We start from the raw sequence: 13,126 nt of genomic DNA, 5'->3' as shown, positions 1-13,126 counted from the left end.
ATCTAATCCAGGATTCCTTGCCTGACATACAGTACATGAACTATAATTACATAGAACTATAATTACATAGAATCATCTGGTAATAAAGTTCCTAAAATGTGAATAGTTTGTAGGTTGGTCCAAGTGCACAAATATATTTGATAAAAACAAATAAAATCTACAAAACAGTGACAAGAAAATAAAAAGGTGGCAGTTAAATTGATAAAGTAATGGTATCAGTAAGTCTTCTTGTTGCTGTGTATAAATCTCCGCTCGGGTTTAAAGAGTTGCTAGAAAATTTCTCAGAACACTTTTTGCTTGCAATAGACCACTGTATGCACTCAATCCACGAGATTTCTTCACAAGGCTCTATAAATTTTCTTCCAATCTCAGCATATCATCATTTATCTACTTGGTTTGCTCACATAGAAAGAGTAGACTATACAAGAACAGTTTCTGTTCTTTCTTATCTTCAAGGAACTAAAAGGAGACGATGACTGCACAACCTCAAAATTTCTTTCAGCTGAAAAATATAGCCCAAAGGCTTATTTTAGTTTTTGTACTTGGCTTCACAGTCAATAGAGAGCACCTTTGCTCCAACCAGCCTTTTGTCACCCCCACAGCATCTCTTCACTCAGTTCCATCAGTCATACATTCATCACTAGAAAAGATGACACTTGATGGGAACCTAAGCTTTGATGGTATTGAACATGCAGCAAGGGACTTTGGCAATAGATACCATATCATGCCATATGCAGTGTTATACCCACAATCGGTTTCTGATATTTCTTCCATGATAAAGTGTATTTTCCATATGAGTTTGACTTCAGAGCTAACAGTTGCTGCCAGAGGCCGTGGTCACTCCCTACAAGGCCAAGCACAAGCATATCGAGGTGTTGTTATTATTATGGAATCGCTTCAGGTGCCGAAAATGAGTTTTCACGATGGAAAACTACCATATGTTGATGTCTCAGCTGGAGAGCTATGGATTAATATTCTGCACGAGAGTCTTAAACACGGGATGGCACCAAAATCATGGACTGATTATCTTCATCTCACAGTTGGGGGTACACTATCAAATGCTGGAGTTAGTGGACAGGCGTTCCGACATGGACCGCAGATCAACAATGTCTACGAACTGAAAGTGGTCACAGGTTTTTCATCCGTACATGCACAGTGTTAAGATGGTTAAAGTTAGTTTTGACATGTGTATTTAAGAAAGATAAAAGGCATTTCAAATAAATAATTAGAATATGGGCAGTTACATGTCCTGCAAATTTAAAAAACAAAAGACACTAACTTTAATATTTGCACAGGCAGAGGAGAAGTAGTAACCTGTTCAGAAGATCAGAATGCTGAGCTCTTCCATGCTGTACTCGGAGGACTAGGACAATTTGGGATCATCACCCAGGCTAGAATTGCCTTGGAGGTAGCCCCCAGAAAGGTCATTATACGTCAAGCATTACTACGATCAAAGTTAATACCTAAGACATTAGTCTGTGACCTAATAAACTGTCATTTCTCAGGTTAAATGGATCAGAGCACTTTATTCAGACTTCTCTGCATTCACCAAAGATCAAGAGCATCTAATATCTTCAGAAAACACTTTTGATTATATAGAAGGGTTTGTTATCATTAACAGAACTGGTTTACTAAATTACTGGAGATCGTCTTTCAAACCAAAAGACCATGTTCAGGCAAGCCAGTTCTCTTCAGAAGGAAAGATTCTATTTTGCCTGGAAGTTGCAAAATACTTCAATCCAGAAGGGTCCGAGAACATTGATCAGGTGAGAGTTTTTAATCCTTATTCATTTATCGGCCAGAAGATGCTAACGTGCTCAACTCTATTTGAGCATGCACGTTGGGGCCTGGAGATTTAATCTCACTCTTAAAACTTATTGTCACATTTTCAAAAAAAAATTCAAACCACGGAGTAGCTATATCTCGACTGAATTACGACTTCAAATATCAACAAATTCTAGAAATCGAATCATAATTCTTGAACTAAAACGACCTATGATAATTTACATGCACCGCTACGTTATGTTTTTAAAAAATTACGTTTTTTTAAAATTAAACGTTCAGTAAGTAAAACAAGGTCTACCCTGCTGCTTTTTATTACAAGCTCATGTTTCCCTGTCCCAAAAACGACCAGTACATCAATCATCATTAGAAATTTAATCAAACATAAACAATATTATTGAAAATCTCCAACTATCTCATCTCAACTCATTATAAACCAAATAACATATGAAATAAAACCATTTATAATATTTCACATTTTCTTAAATCAATAATCACAAACAATCTGTCATAACCAACTGTCTAAACATCAATAGATCTAGACCAGATAAGTCATCTGTTTGTCATTACTGATCATATCCACAAATCAAAGGTAGGATACATCATCCAACAACCAACACTGAAAACCAGACAGATACATCATCCACTGACAATTAGCTGACAATATATACTGGAAGGAAATATTCAAATAAAAAGGAAAGAAAGGACAGAACACAATTTATTTTCAAATTCCAAATCTTAATCCTTCATTAGATATTTAGATGTTACAACTACTTGCTTGTTACAAGAAATTTACAAGTTTCAACAATTTTCAGCTTAAGTTTGTTCGTCTTTTCCTCACTTCAACTAATTACAGTTGCATAAATTCAAGAAAACAAAACAGAAGTAATTGTTACAGCTTTCAAAATTCCCCTTCCCCTTAAATTCTCATTCCATGTTCCAGTATGTATCAAAATAATCAATGCAAATATCAACCAACCAAAATCCCCAAAACTTAAAATAGAAAACAACACAAACCTAATTAACAACAATCATCTTTCCTTACCTGATAGGCTATGTGGGATGACACCGGACAAAGGTTTAACCAGAAGCAGCAATTTTATGTCTATCCCAAATCTTTTTCAAACTTTTCTTTGTTTGTAGCGTTCGGTGGTCCTTTAGATGGAAAGGTTTATTTCTGTTTCTCTTATATTATCTATATGTATCAAGTTACGAAGTCTAAAGAGAAATAAAATTCTCTCCTCCTATTTCTTCAATGTACTTGGGTCTTCGTTATCTTTTATGTAAATACATAAAATATTTTAGCTAATTTGATTGATTATTAATTGATTTCCGAGACCTCACTATGCAGGACGTGGATACCCTCTTATCAAAATTGAATTACATCAAGTCCACTCTCTTCTGGTCAGAAGTCCCTTACACAGATTTCCTGGACAGAGTGCACACGTCGGAAATAAAACTTCGGGAAAAAGGACTGTGGGAGGTTCCACACCCTTGGCTAAATCTTCTTATTCCTAGGAGTAGGATTCATGAGTTCGCCCAACAAGTTTTCGGAAACATCGTAAAGGATACAAGCAATGGTCCTGTCCTTATCTATCCCGTCAACAAATCAAGGTACTGATCTCTAGAATACGCAGTAACCTTCCCATCCAAACCACAATCAATATAATATAAACTCATTCTTTGCCACAGATGGAAAACACGAACATCCATGATTACACCGGAGGAGGACATTTTCTACCTAGTTGCCTTCCTAGCTTCAGCAATGCCATCTTCTAGGGGAAACGATAGTCTGGAATATATTTTGGCTCAAAGCAACAAAATTTTAGAGTTGTGTGAAAAACAGCGACTCGGAGTAAAACAATATTTGCCCCATTATAACACTAAAGCAGAGTGGAAAGCTCACTTTGGAACTCAGTGGGAAGATTTCAGCAAAAGAAAATTCACGTATGATCCCTTTGCAATCCTGGCACCTGGACAAAAAATCTTCTCAAGAGCTGATTCCTTGACACGGCAATGATTCACAGGTAAATATAGAGACATAAAAGTGTAAATGTTTTGTACTTTCTGTCTCAAAAAATGTGCTTTTACAATATTACCACTCTGCGCATCGCATCATGTTTCTCAGAACCACCCATAATTTAACACATCTCCAAAGCAAACTGAGAGAATATTCAAGCAAATGCTACGATTTCCTATTTTAATATTATATTATCAATCATTTTGCAATCATGCGAACTCGAAATACCAAGCCAAGTAGGCGAATTTGAGCAATAAAACTCAAAAATCAAAATAAATGGAACGAACATCCGCGAAGATATGGAGAGACAATGGAGCTCAACCAGTGAAAATGGAGATCACTCTTCTGTAGCTTGTGTATATGTTTATACCACTACACTCTCCGATCTTGTTGATTACTAAAATTTTTGTATTTAAACCTTCTTTCGATGATTGATAGATTTGTATAGTATCAGCGTTATTCATGTTTCTTTTGCTTGTTTGGTCTTATATTATTAAATTAAACTATTTATTAAATATGCACCAGTATCCAAAAAATAAACACAATTCTTGCGGTCAGGATCCCGGTCCATCAGCTAGCTTGTGAAAATACGAAAAATTCATATTTAAAACTGTTGAATTTCTTGATAAAATAAAAATTCGAGATCAATAAAAAGGGTACTTGATCAAACTCTGGGAGAAATAAAAACTAAATTACTACGGATCAAAATCAACACCCGATGCTGGGGACACAATCTACCGAGCAGTTTGAGCCTGAGCATGTTCCAGGAGCTGGGTTACTAATTTATAAGTGTGCCCTGAAAGTGCTTTAGTTTGGTCAATAAGTTGTTCATACCTGAAAGTCAAAAATAGCCTTAGTTTCGCTTGAGTTATTTTATCTTTGTACACGAAATATAGCATTGACAAGATCTTGACTGCCAAAATTAAGTCTAAACAGTTATTGTCACAATATGATTTGCATTAGTGTACTTACACATTGGGAAAATTCGGTTCCATTGTGAATGTTCCGGTCTTGGAATCGATCTTGGCAACAAATTTTGAAGTCTTTATGAGATTCACTATCCATCTATATGCCTCCTCATAGTTCAAATTCAGTTTCTCAGCAAGCACACTGTCAAACAGCACCAAGTAGTAACTTAAACTGGTCCAAATTCATTCAACTACGAAAAAAGAGTCAATGCCATAACAATATGCTGGCACTTCAGCACGGATGCATATTAAACAGAATGACTTTTTAACACAAATAAGATACTCAGACTCTTAATAACCAGGAGAAAAATATGTTTGCATCTTGAAACACGACAATCATAAGATCAGAAAGCACCAAAGCCGCACTTAGGCATCAATTAGGTATCAATCAAGCTATTTGTTATCAACCATTAAGATTTGGTGGCCAATTATATTCACAATATAGAAAAACATCATAAACACACAGAGGGGCTTCATATGCGTGAGTATGTGGCGAATTGGGGAGGCAAGATTTCTGTGGCATAAATTTTGCTGTCCTAGAAATAATGTCAGGCACATACCCCATGTCAATGCGCTGATGAATGCAACAGAAGGTCTCAAAAATGAAAAGTCGAGCATTATCAAGGAACTCATCTCTTAATGGAACAGTTGTAAAATTTTCCTTCCTCGACGCGTTTACCAAGGAATGGATCATTTAGGATTGCCTGCAACATGATAATAATATTTAGCCATATAAACATGGATACTCAATGACAACCAACTCACGATCATGTTAAAATAAAAGGCAAAGATCTGTCAACTCAAACCAAAAAGTAAAGACCTGCCGACTCAATAGCACTGGATTACTGCGCTTAGCAGGATAGTAACACAGAGATCAGAAATATCTAAAAAACAGTTCATCTGGCAGTGGAACTATTTACAGTTAAGAAGCTTACTTCTTCACACTCTTTCATCTTTCTTTGAGCCCCATCAAAGTCATAGTTGACATATAAACATGCCAAAAACTCTGTGATTGGATCTTCATAAGAATACTGCTCTTGCTGAATAACCTTGATGAAATCTTTAAGTTGAGTCCGCCTCCTTTTGTTGACGATGAAAGCAGTTGCCAGGTAACGTAGAAGATGAGGAGCATTTGTTTGAATGGCATTCAAATACCTGAAAGAGATTTGTCATTTAGAAATGCTTGAAGAATTCTGGGTTAGATAGAGGGAACAAATCAATGTCACATCAGGTACCATCATAAAATATGGCATCCCAAAAAAGCGTGATGCTTGGCAGGAAGGATGGTAATATATATGCAAGTTGTCGGGTAAAATTTGAGTTCTTGACCAAAACATTAGAATATAGGCAGGTAATGTTTTTTGGTGTAGGAGGGGAGGGAGTCCATATCTAACGGTTATCACATGCCAATAATTCTAGCATTATGATTTTTTTTCTGGTTCAAACACAGTAATAATAACAAGATGAACCACAGTAATAATAACAAGAACGATACCACCTCCTCCTTCGATATCTCTAGGTGAAATTAGACAACTGAAATAATAGTTTCTGAGAAGTAACATACTCATCTTCTAACATCACCAGACCAAATAAAACAAAAGATGGGGATGCAAATAAGTTCCAGAGTCATACTTGTCCTGGTTGAACAAATCAATAATCAGGGTTCTTCCATTGTCATGATTGAAGAAGATGAACAGACTCCAATGCAATAGCCACACTCTACTTTGTACTTGATTTAATGGAGAACAGAAACTCTGCAAGACATGAAGAACAAATTCAATATCCTGTATCAAACAAGGGTAGCCACGCAAGCTAATAGTTTAGATGGCAGTTATAGCAACCTTAGAGTCAATTACTTTCCTTCAGGCGGTTGAGCTCCTCCAGTGCAACATCCCAGTTCTGCATCAATATCTCTGCTGCTAGTTTTCCCCATAATGCACTTGTACTCTTGTCCGTGTCCGTACTCAAGCCCCTGTACTGATACAAATAATCAGCAGCACCAGAGTAGTTGCCACACTCAAACTGAAATTTGGCATACTTATACAGTGCTCCTATCTGCTTTGGACCAATCTGGGAAACAAGAAACACAAGGTTAATCAAATACCTTAAAGGTTCATGATAAGGTCCGAACAATGTAAATTCCATTAATCTCACTATACATTCCATAACATAACAATATCACATAAACCATTCATGATTCACCGATCCAATAAATAGAAATATAAGTGTAATTCAGATTATGAAGTAGAAAATAAATCAATTCCCATACAAACTCTGAAAGCAAGTTTTCACTTATGAGTACGGTAAAGAGGTCGTCCACCGCACAACAAAAACATCTCTAAATTTGAGAATTTAAATCTCACATCAATGACATAAATCGGGGATGTTAAGATTGGGGTGAACATCCAACCAGCATGATAATTAAATGCTTACATCCACTGAAGCAAGATAACCACAATTACGCAAAAGTTAAAAATCAACCTGATAGCGATCGTTGAGCATCCGAAGATTGTGCTGTTTGTCAGCTCTCAGTTCCTGAACAGCATTAGGATTCTGCAGAAAGGTAACTATGGGAGCTGCAGCCTCTTCCAATGACTTCAACCCACCCACCACCTCAGCTCTTCTACCCACCATTTCTAAACCATGGAAAAACGCAAATCCAGTTAATGACAGATCAGTCAAGCACAGACTGCAGAACATTTTATCATAAAATGTAAATCCTATAATAACAATTCACAACAGCACAAGTATAAAGAATTTATACCTGATTCCCAGACAAAACGATATGCATTAAATATACAATAAGTTCCAGTTCCGAAAAGAACAAAACAAAAAATGCAGGAACAATAATTTAGATTCAGAGCGGGTTAATAAATTTTATCTAAGGACGCGTGAGGGCGCAGATGAGAAGGCCGTTTAATTTTAATGCTGTAACTTGCATTTCTAAAGACTTCACATGCAATTTGAACTTTTTCCCATTCGAGAGGCTGGGGCCCTGCTCTCTCCAGTTGTATTGTGAGTATCTGTTGCGTGTGGTCCTGTTCATTTAGAATTTTCGAGGAAATATCCTCCAGAGAAAAAAAGAACAAAGTTCACCATCGATAATTTTTTTGGATAGATTTATGTAGCGTTAGGCTCAATCTCTAACAAAAAAGGACGAAAAAAGCAAATCGATGTCAAAACCCCAAGAAATAAAGCCAGAACATGGAGAAAAGTAAAAAACTGCAACGAATTTAAAATAACAATTATTAGCACATAAAAGACATCCATGGCATAGTAAAAAATATATATCAAAGCATAGAAAATCAGGTACTAAATTTCAGCACTCACAATTCTCTGTCATAAAATCCATCTGAACGAAGATTAAACCGCTTTCGTTCACTCATACCAAAATCCGCTAACCCTCTCCCTCCCCCCGACCCTAATTCTCTCTGGTCTGAGGTATATATTGACGGCGAAACATAAAAATCATACCTTGTGGAACATCTTCAGATCGATAGAGTGACTTGTGTATGTCCATGGCATAATCGACCATGTTTGTGTGGTTAAGCAGCTGGATTTTCGCCTTCAAAATATCCTCCTCAGGGTACAATCCTCTCTCCTGTAAAAACTCAAGTAGAGGGAACACCAAATGACGGTCAAGCTGCGGCGCAATGCGTTGCGTCAGGTCGTATTTCGCGGCCATGAATTCTTGGTGGACCTTCAAAGTATGCGTTGCTGTGTCGCTGTTCCTGTAACCACACAAGTTAGTTAGGGTTTCGAATTTCTTCTTTGAGGGAATAGCTTTCGGATTTGGATTCGGAAAATTTGGGATAAAATATAATAATTCATATCTATATTAAATTTAGGGTCGAAAGTTTTGATTAATATAATTTGAATCCCTATATTATTTGTTTAGCATTGAAGGAGGCCAAATACTTTTTATATAATGACCGTTCTCTGATTATAAAATTACACAACTTAATCACTGAAACTTTTACAAAGTGGTCAAATCAATATTCTGGTCACGTGTAAAATAATTGATACAATATAAATTAATATATTTTAATTTTTGTTAGCAAAAAATTAAAAGATTTATTTACAAAAATACGCATTATAAATAAATAATATAAAATTATAATTTATAAATGATGGAATATTTTAAATAATTCTAAATATAATTATTAATCTTTAGTCCTTTAAAATGTGAAAAAAGTTTAAAAAATAATGAGAATGCCAACTATACCAAAATTAGTTATTGTAAGAACCTCTCATTATAAATAATCGCAAATCATAACTACGGTTCAATGTTAGGTATTTTATTTTATAATAGTAGGGATACCGTGTAATTTAACTCATCACACTGCAGGCAACAAGCACATAACTGAAATACAGTATCAAGTACAATCTCCTCAATCCATTAAGTCAGTTCTGGATCACACCCGAAACAAGAAACTTGGCAACAAAATATTAGAGCTTAAGGGCTTGAGCATGGTGGTGAAGATGATCCTCTATAAATGTAGCGATGAAAAAGTATGAGTGGTCATAACCGGGCTGCAACCTCAGGAGAAGAGGAACGTTAGCCTTCCGACATGCCTCCTCAAACTTGTGCGGTTGAAGTTGATCATGCATGAATTTATCGTCTTCTCCCTAAAAGATACAACATTCAAAATAGCAACACATGAATGCCCTCTCCCTAGAAAGACAGAATACCAAAATAGCAACAGATGGATGCCTTCCAGCGACATCTCCACCCAGTCCTTCAAAGTGTGATACTCAACCCACTATCAGTCACCAAAATATTGCTTTTCCATTACGATGCGAATAAATTACAATCCAAGAACAAAACATGTATCTTATATGTGAATAAACACAATTCATTACTCATGACAAATTGAATGGCCAAAAAAATGTCAATGAGCCAAGTTTCTGAGTGCCACAACATTCAAGTTGGACATAAATTGTCTAATTGTATATTGTGGTTTAGTCTTTGAACGTGATCTGAAGCTGCACTTGTTGGACGTTTGCTTGTAAAATGTATTCATATTTACAGAGTTACTGACGGTATTAAATAAATTGGACTAGAACTTCTTAAAATATCTGAGTTCCAAATTTTAATCAACAAAGCTAAGCCAATTTGTTCTAGCCAAGTCAAGGCATTAAATAGGGATTTGTTAATTAAAACTTTTATCTAGGATCCTTTCTAAAGAAAAGGAATAGTACAGGCCCACTCAATCGGTTTCACCAAACTTGCAAGCAATAGTACCTAGCCACAGTCGAGGACAAATTATGCTCTTTACCTGATCAATTAGAATGGTCGCTGAAACGTTGTTGAATTTTGATATCAGAAAAGTAGCATCATATTCCTGAAAATTGATAGTTCCACTTTCATCTAAAATTTTAAAACTAAAAAGCATTTGGAGAAATACACTTCAAAATAGAATATAGCTGCGTTAAAAAGATCACACCTCCCAATCAGTTTTTTCACCACCCAAGTAACCTGAGAAAGCTTTATGGCCCCAAGGACAATTCATAGGATTGGCAATAGGTGCAAAAGCTGATACGGACTGAATCAAAGTAAAAGTAAACATGAACAGGAAAACCATTGAGATAAATATGTTAAATAATAATGTAAAGTACCTTGTATTTGTCCAAATTTTTCAAGTAAATTGTCAGTGCACCATGCCCGCCCATTGAATGACCAAATATAGATGCCCGAGATGTGTCTAGCTGTGGAAAGTTTTCAGTGAGAAGCTCTGGCAATTCCTTCACAACATAGTCATACATCTGCCAGTTTTTCCACTTGTCTTGAGTTGCATTGAGATAGAAACCAGCCCCTGGTGCAATAAAGAATAAAATATTTTGCGGCTCTGTGATATATAACAATACCAAGGCTTCTCTGAGCCGTTTTTTAACATTGACATCTATGCTAACTCACTCAATTTTTTTAAAATAATAACAATAATGCCAACCCACCGGATTGATCAATCCGGCGGGGTTGACGGTTTTTAAATGCTAAAACCGTAAGCGGCCTGTCTAAGGTCGGTACCGACCTAGTGGCTCGACGGTTTTTGAATGCCTAAAACCGTAACCGACCACGGTCATGGTTCCGGGCCAAACCTATTGACCCGTTTAACCGCCCGTAGCCGGGTCCAGTCCGGGTAACCCGAACCATGGCCAGATCTAGTACAGATAACCAAGACACCTATCATAATAGTATATCTATATACCAATAGATCTATAATGCATACCTACGCCAAAGTCCCAACCTGTCGGACTCTCCTTCAACATTCAAGCCTCCTGAAGTAACAGGTAAATTATCCACTCTTAGTACAATAAAGCTCAGAAGAACATCAATTTTAACATAAAGCAAAGGATGTCTCTCTGAGTATGCACAAGAGAGAGAATATTGTTTTGAATAATGAATCTCCACAACGAAAATGATGCAACCAAAGTAACCTCGACAAATAGTTCTGATCAATGAAAAAGGACACCTATATTGCTAAGCTAAACACCAATAACAGAAAATAGTAGAAGTGGTACCATTTCTGCGCACCAGCAACATAATCGACAAAATGCTCAAATGAAATTATTCTGCGGAGGCCAATACTGGAAGTTTTAAAATTTCAGCCAAAATGACTTACTGGGAGAAGTATCTGGAACAATCAGAGCAACACCTTCACTGGAGGCAACACGTTGAGCACCAGACTTGGATATGAAATTCTCATCAGTGCATGTGAGACCAGAAAGCCAGTAAAGCACCTACAGAGAAAGACACAAGAGCAATCCAACTTCATTATCATGAATCAAGAACCCAGAAAGATCCACGATAAGCAGATGCACAAAAACAAAAATTTCAACGAATTAACGAGCAAATCCATTTCAATTAAAAAAAGTGGGAAAACGTACAGGAAATTTGGTGGAAAGGGAGGGAGGAAAGTAGACATGGAAATTCATAGAGCATCCCAGTGTAGGGCTGTAGTGCTTGAATCTCTTGTTGTATCCGCCAAACATTTTAGTGCTGCCGATCTCAGTAGGCTTATTGCTTCCCTCCATTTTCACACAGATCTATTCTTCTTCGAATGCCAATGTTTCCAGATTTTTATGGTCACCTACCATTTTATCCCGACTTAAAAAATTATATATTGGTTAATCTTGTTATAAATAAATTTTTTAGATAAAATAAAAACCCAGATTCATAAAATATATTAAATTATATATTTTATAAAAAAAAATTACACTCAATTGTATATCTTTTTCACAAATTGAGAAATCAATTTATAGATATTATTTGAAAATAATCCAAAAATAATTATCATCGCACACTAATTTTCAATATTTACAACTCTTATTTTCAACAATTCATCTTGTGATGACTATCATTATACAATGATTGTCTTCATTACGTGTTTTTAATATTGTTTCGTTAAAAACTTTTACTGGGAAAAGCTAATTGGGATAAAAACCATAGTAAAGAAAAAAAACAATGCAGTTAAGTAAACTCCCCCTCATGTTAACATGAATGATTCTTCACAAATTTCGTAGATTGCACATCGCAATGTTATATGATTTCTGAATATTATCGTAAGAAGTGTCTTTGTGAAGAGATCTGATGGGTATTCACTTGATTGAATGTAATGAATATCAATATCTTTATTCTTCTCGAGCTCTTGGGCGAATGTGAAAAACTTAGGGGGAATATGTTTAGTTATGTCGTTTTTTATGTATCATTTGTTCATTAACACATGCAGCATTATCTTCATATAATGTCACATGTTTCTTGTCGAATGATAATCCGCGTGAGATTTGGATATGTTGGGTAATTGATTTTAGTCACACACATTCACGGCTTGCTTCATGTAGTGCAATAATCTCGGCGTGATTTGATGATGTTGTTACGAGTGTTTGTTTATGTGAAATCCAAGAAATTGCAGTGCCTCCACGAGTAAATACATATTCGGTTTGAGAACGTGCTTTGTGTGGATCAGATAAGTACATAACATCAGCATAATCAATTATACTTTGATTGATTTCTATTGAATACAAAAGTCTCAAGTCTGTCATTCTTCATAGATAACAGAATACATGTTTAATTCCGTTTCAGTGTCCATTTGTTGATATGAGCTAAATTTTACCAATACATTTACAGCAAATTATATATCAGGTCTTGTACAATTTACAAGATACATAGGGGCACCAATAACACTTAGATATGATACTTCTGGACCAAGAATAACTTCATCATCTTCACATGGACGGAATAGACCTTTTCTATGTTTAATGATCTAACAACTATTGAAGTACTTAAAGAATTTGCTTTATCTATATTAAAACGTTTAAGGACATTTTCTGTATAATTTGACTGGTGAACAAATAC

General features: G+C 35.8%; 3 protein-coding genes and 1 long non-coding RNA gene across 4 annotated transcripts; 1 reads left to right on the top strand and 3 right to left on the bottom strand.

Annotated features, from left to right (window-relative positions):
• Positions 1-472: 472 nt before the first annotated feature.
• Positions 473-4,252, top strand: LOC142548397 (cytokinin dehydrogenase 1). The gene is made up of 5 exons (XM_075656688.1): positions 473-1,133; positions 1,296-1,423; positions 1,506-1,766; positions 3,134-3,396; positions 3,475-4,252. The coding sequence occupies exons 1-5, from the start codon at positions 473-475 to the stop codon at positions 3,800-3,802; spliced, it is 1,641 nt and encodes a 546-aa protein (XP_075512803.1). The 3' UTR covers positions 3,803-4,252.
• Positions 707-3,804, bottom strand: LOC142548398 (uncharacterized). Its single transcript, XR_012820963.1, has 5 exons — positions 3,689-3,804; positions 2,828-3,574; positions 1,315-1,444; positions 936-1,117; positions 707-844 (listed from the first exon to the last, which is right to left on the bottom strand). It is a non-coding gene; the product is annotated as an uncharacterized LOC142548398 (long non-coding RNA).
• A 125-nt stretch (positions 4,253-4,377) lies between the features above and the next one.
• Positions 4,378-8,575, bottom strand: LOC142548396 (eukaryotic translation initiation factor 3 subunit E-like). The gene is given in 10 exon segments (XM_075656687.1): positions 4,378-4,636; positions 4,775-4,912; positions 5,331-5,428; positions 5,430-5,474; positions 5,706-5,925; positions 6,403-6,524; positions 6,612-6,626; positions 6,628-6,840; positions 7,252-7,406; positions 8,245-8,575. Coding segments are annotated over 10 exon segments (1,317 nt in total). The 5' UTR covers positions 8,456-8,575; the 3' UTR covers positions 4,378-4,536.
• Positions 8,576-9,088: 513 nt separating this feature from the next.
• LOC142548395 (S-formylglutathione hydrolase) lies at positions 9,089-11,883 on the bottom strand. Its single transcript, XM_075656685.1, is given in 8 exon segments — positions 9,089-9,399; positions 10,050-10,115; positions 10,218-10,316; positions 10,390-10,586; positions 11,001-11,019; positions 11,021-11,049; positions 11,394-11,511; positions 11,659-11,883. Coding segments are annotated over 8 exon segments (855 nt in total). The 5' UTR covers positions 11,806-11,883; the 3' UTR covers positions 9,089-9,219.
• Positions 11,884-13,126: the final 1,243 nt, after the last annotated feature.

This window comes from Primulina tabacum, chromosome 6, assembly GCF_025594145.1.
Source record: "Primulina tabacum isolate GXHZ01 chromosome 6, ASM2559414v2, whole genome shotgun sequence".
NCBI lineage: Eukaryota > Viridiplantae > Streptophyta > Magnoliopsida > Lamiales > Gesneriaceae > Primulina > Primulina tabacum.
The sequence above is the reverse complement of the archived record's forward strand: the minus strand, read 5'-3'. Positions and strand labels throughout refer to the sequence as shown.

Coding starts and splice junctions, on each gene's coding strand:
- LOC142548397 (XM_075656688.1), top strand. CDS start 473: ATGACTGCACAACCTCAAAATTTCTTTCAGCTGAAAAATATAGCCCAA. Junction 1,424..1,505: donor TGGAGGTAGCCCCCAGAAAG/GTCATTATACGT, acceptor GTCATTTCTCAG/GTTAAATGGATCAGAGCACT. Junction 3,397..3,474: donor TATCCCGTCAACAAATCAAG/GTACTGATCTCT, acceptor TCTTTGCCACAG/ATGGAAAACACGAACATCCA.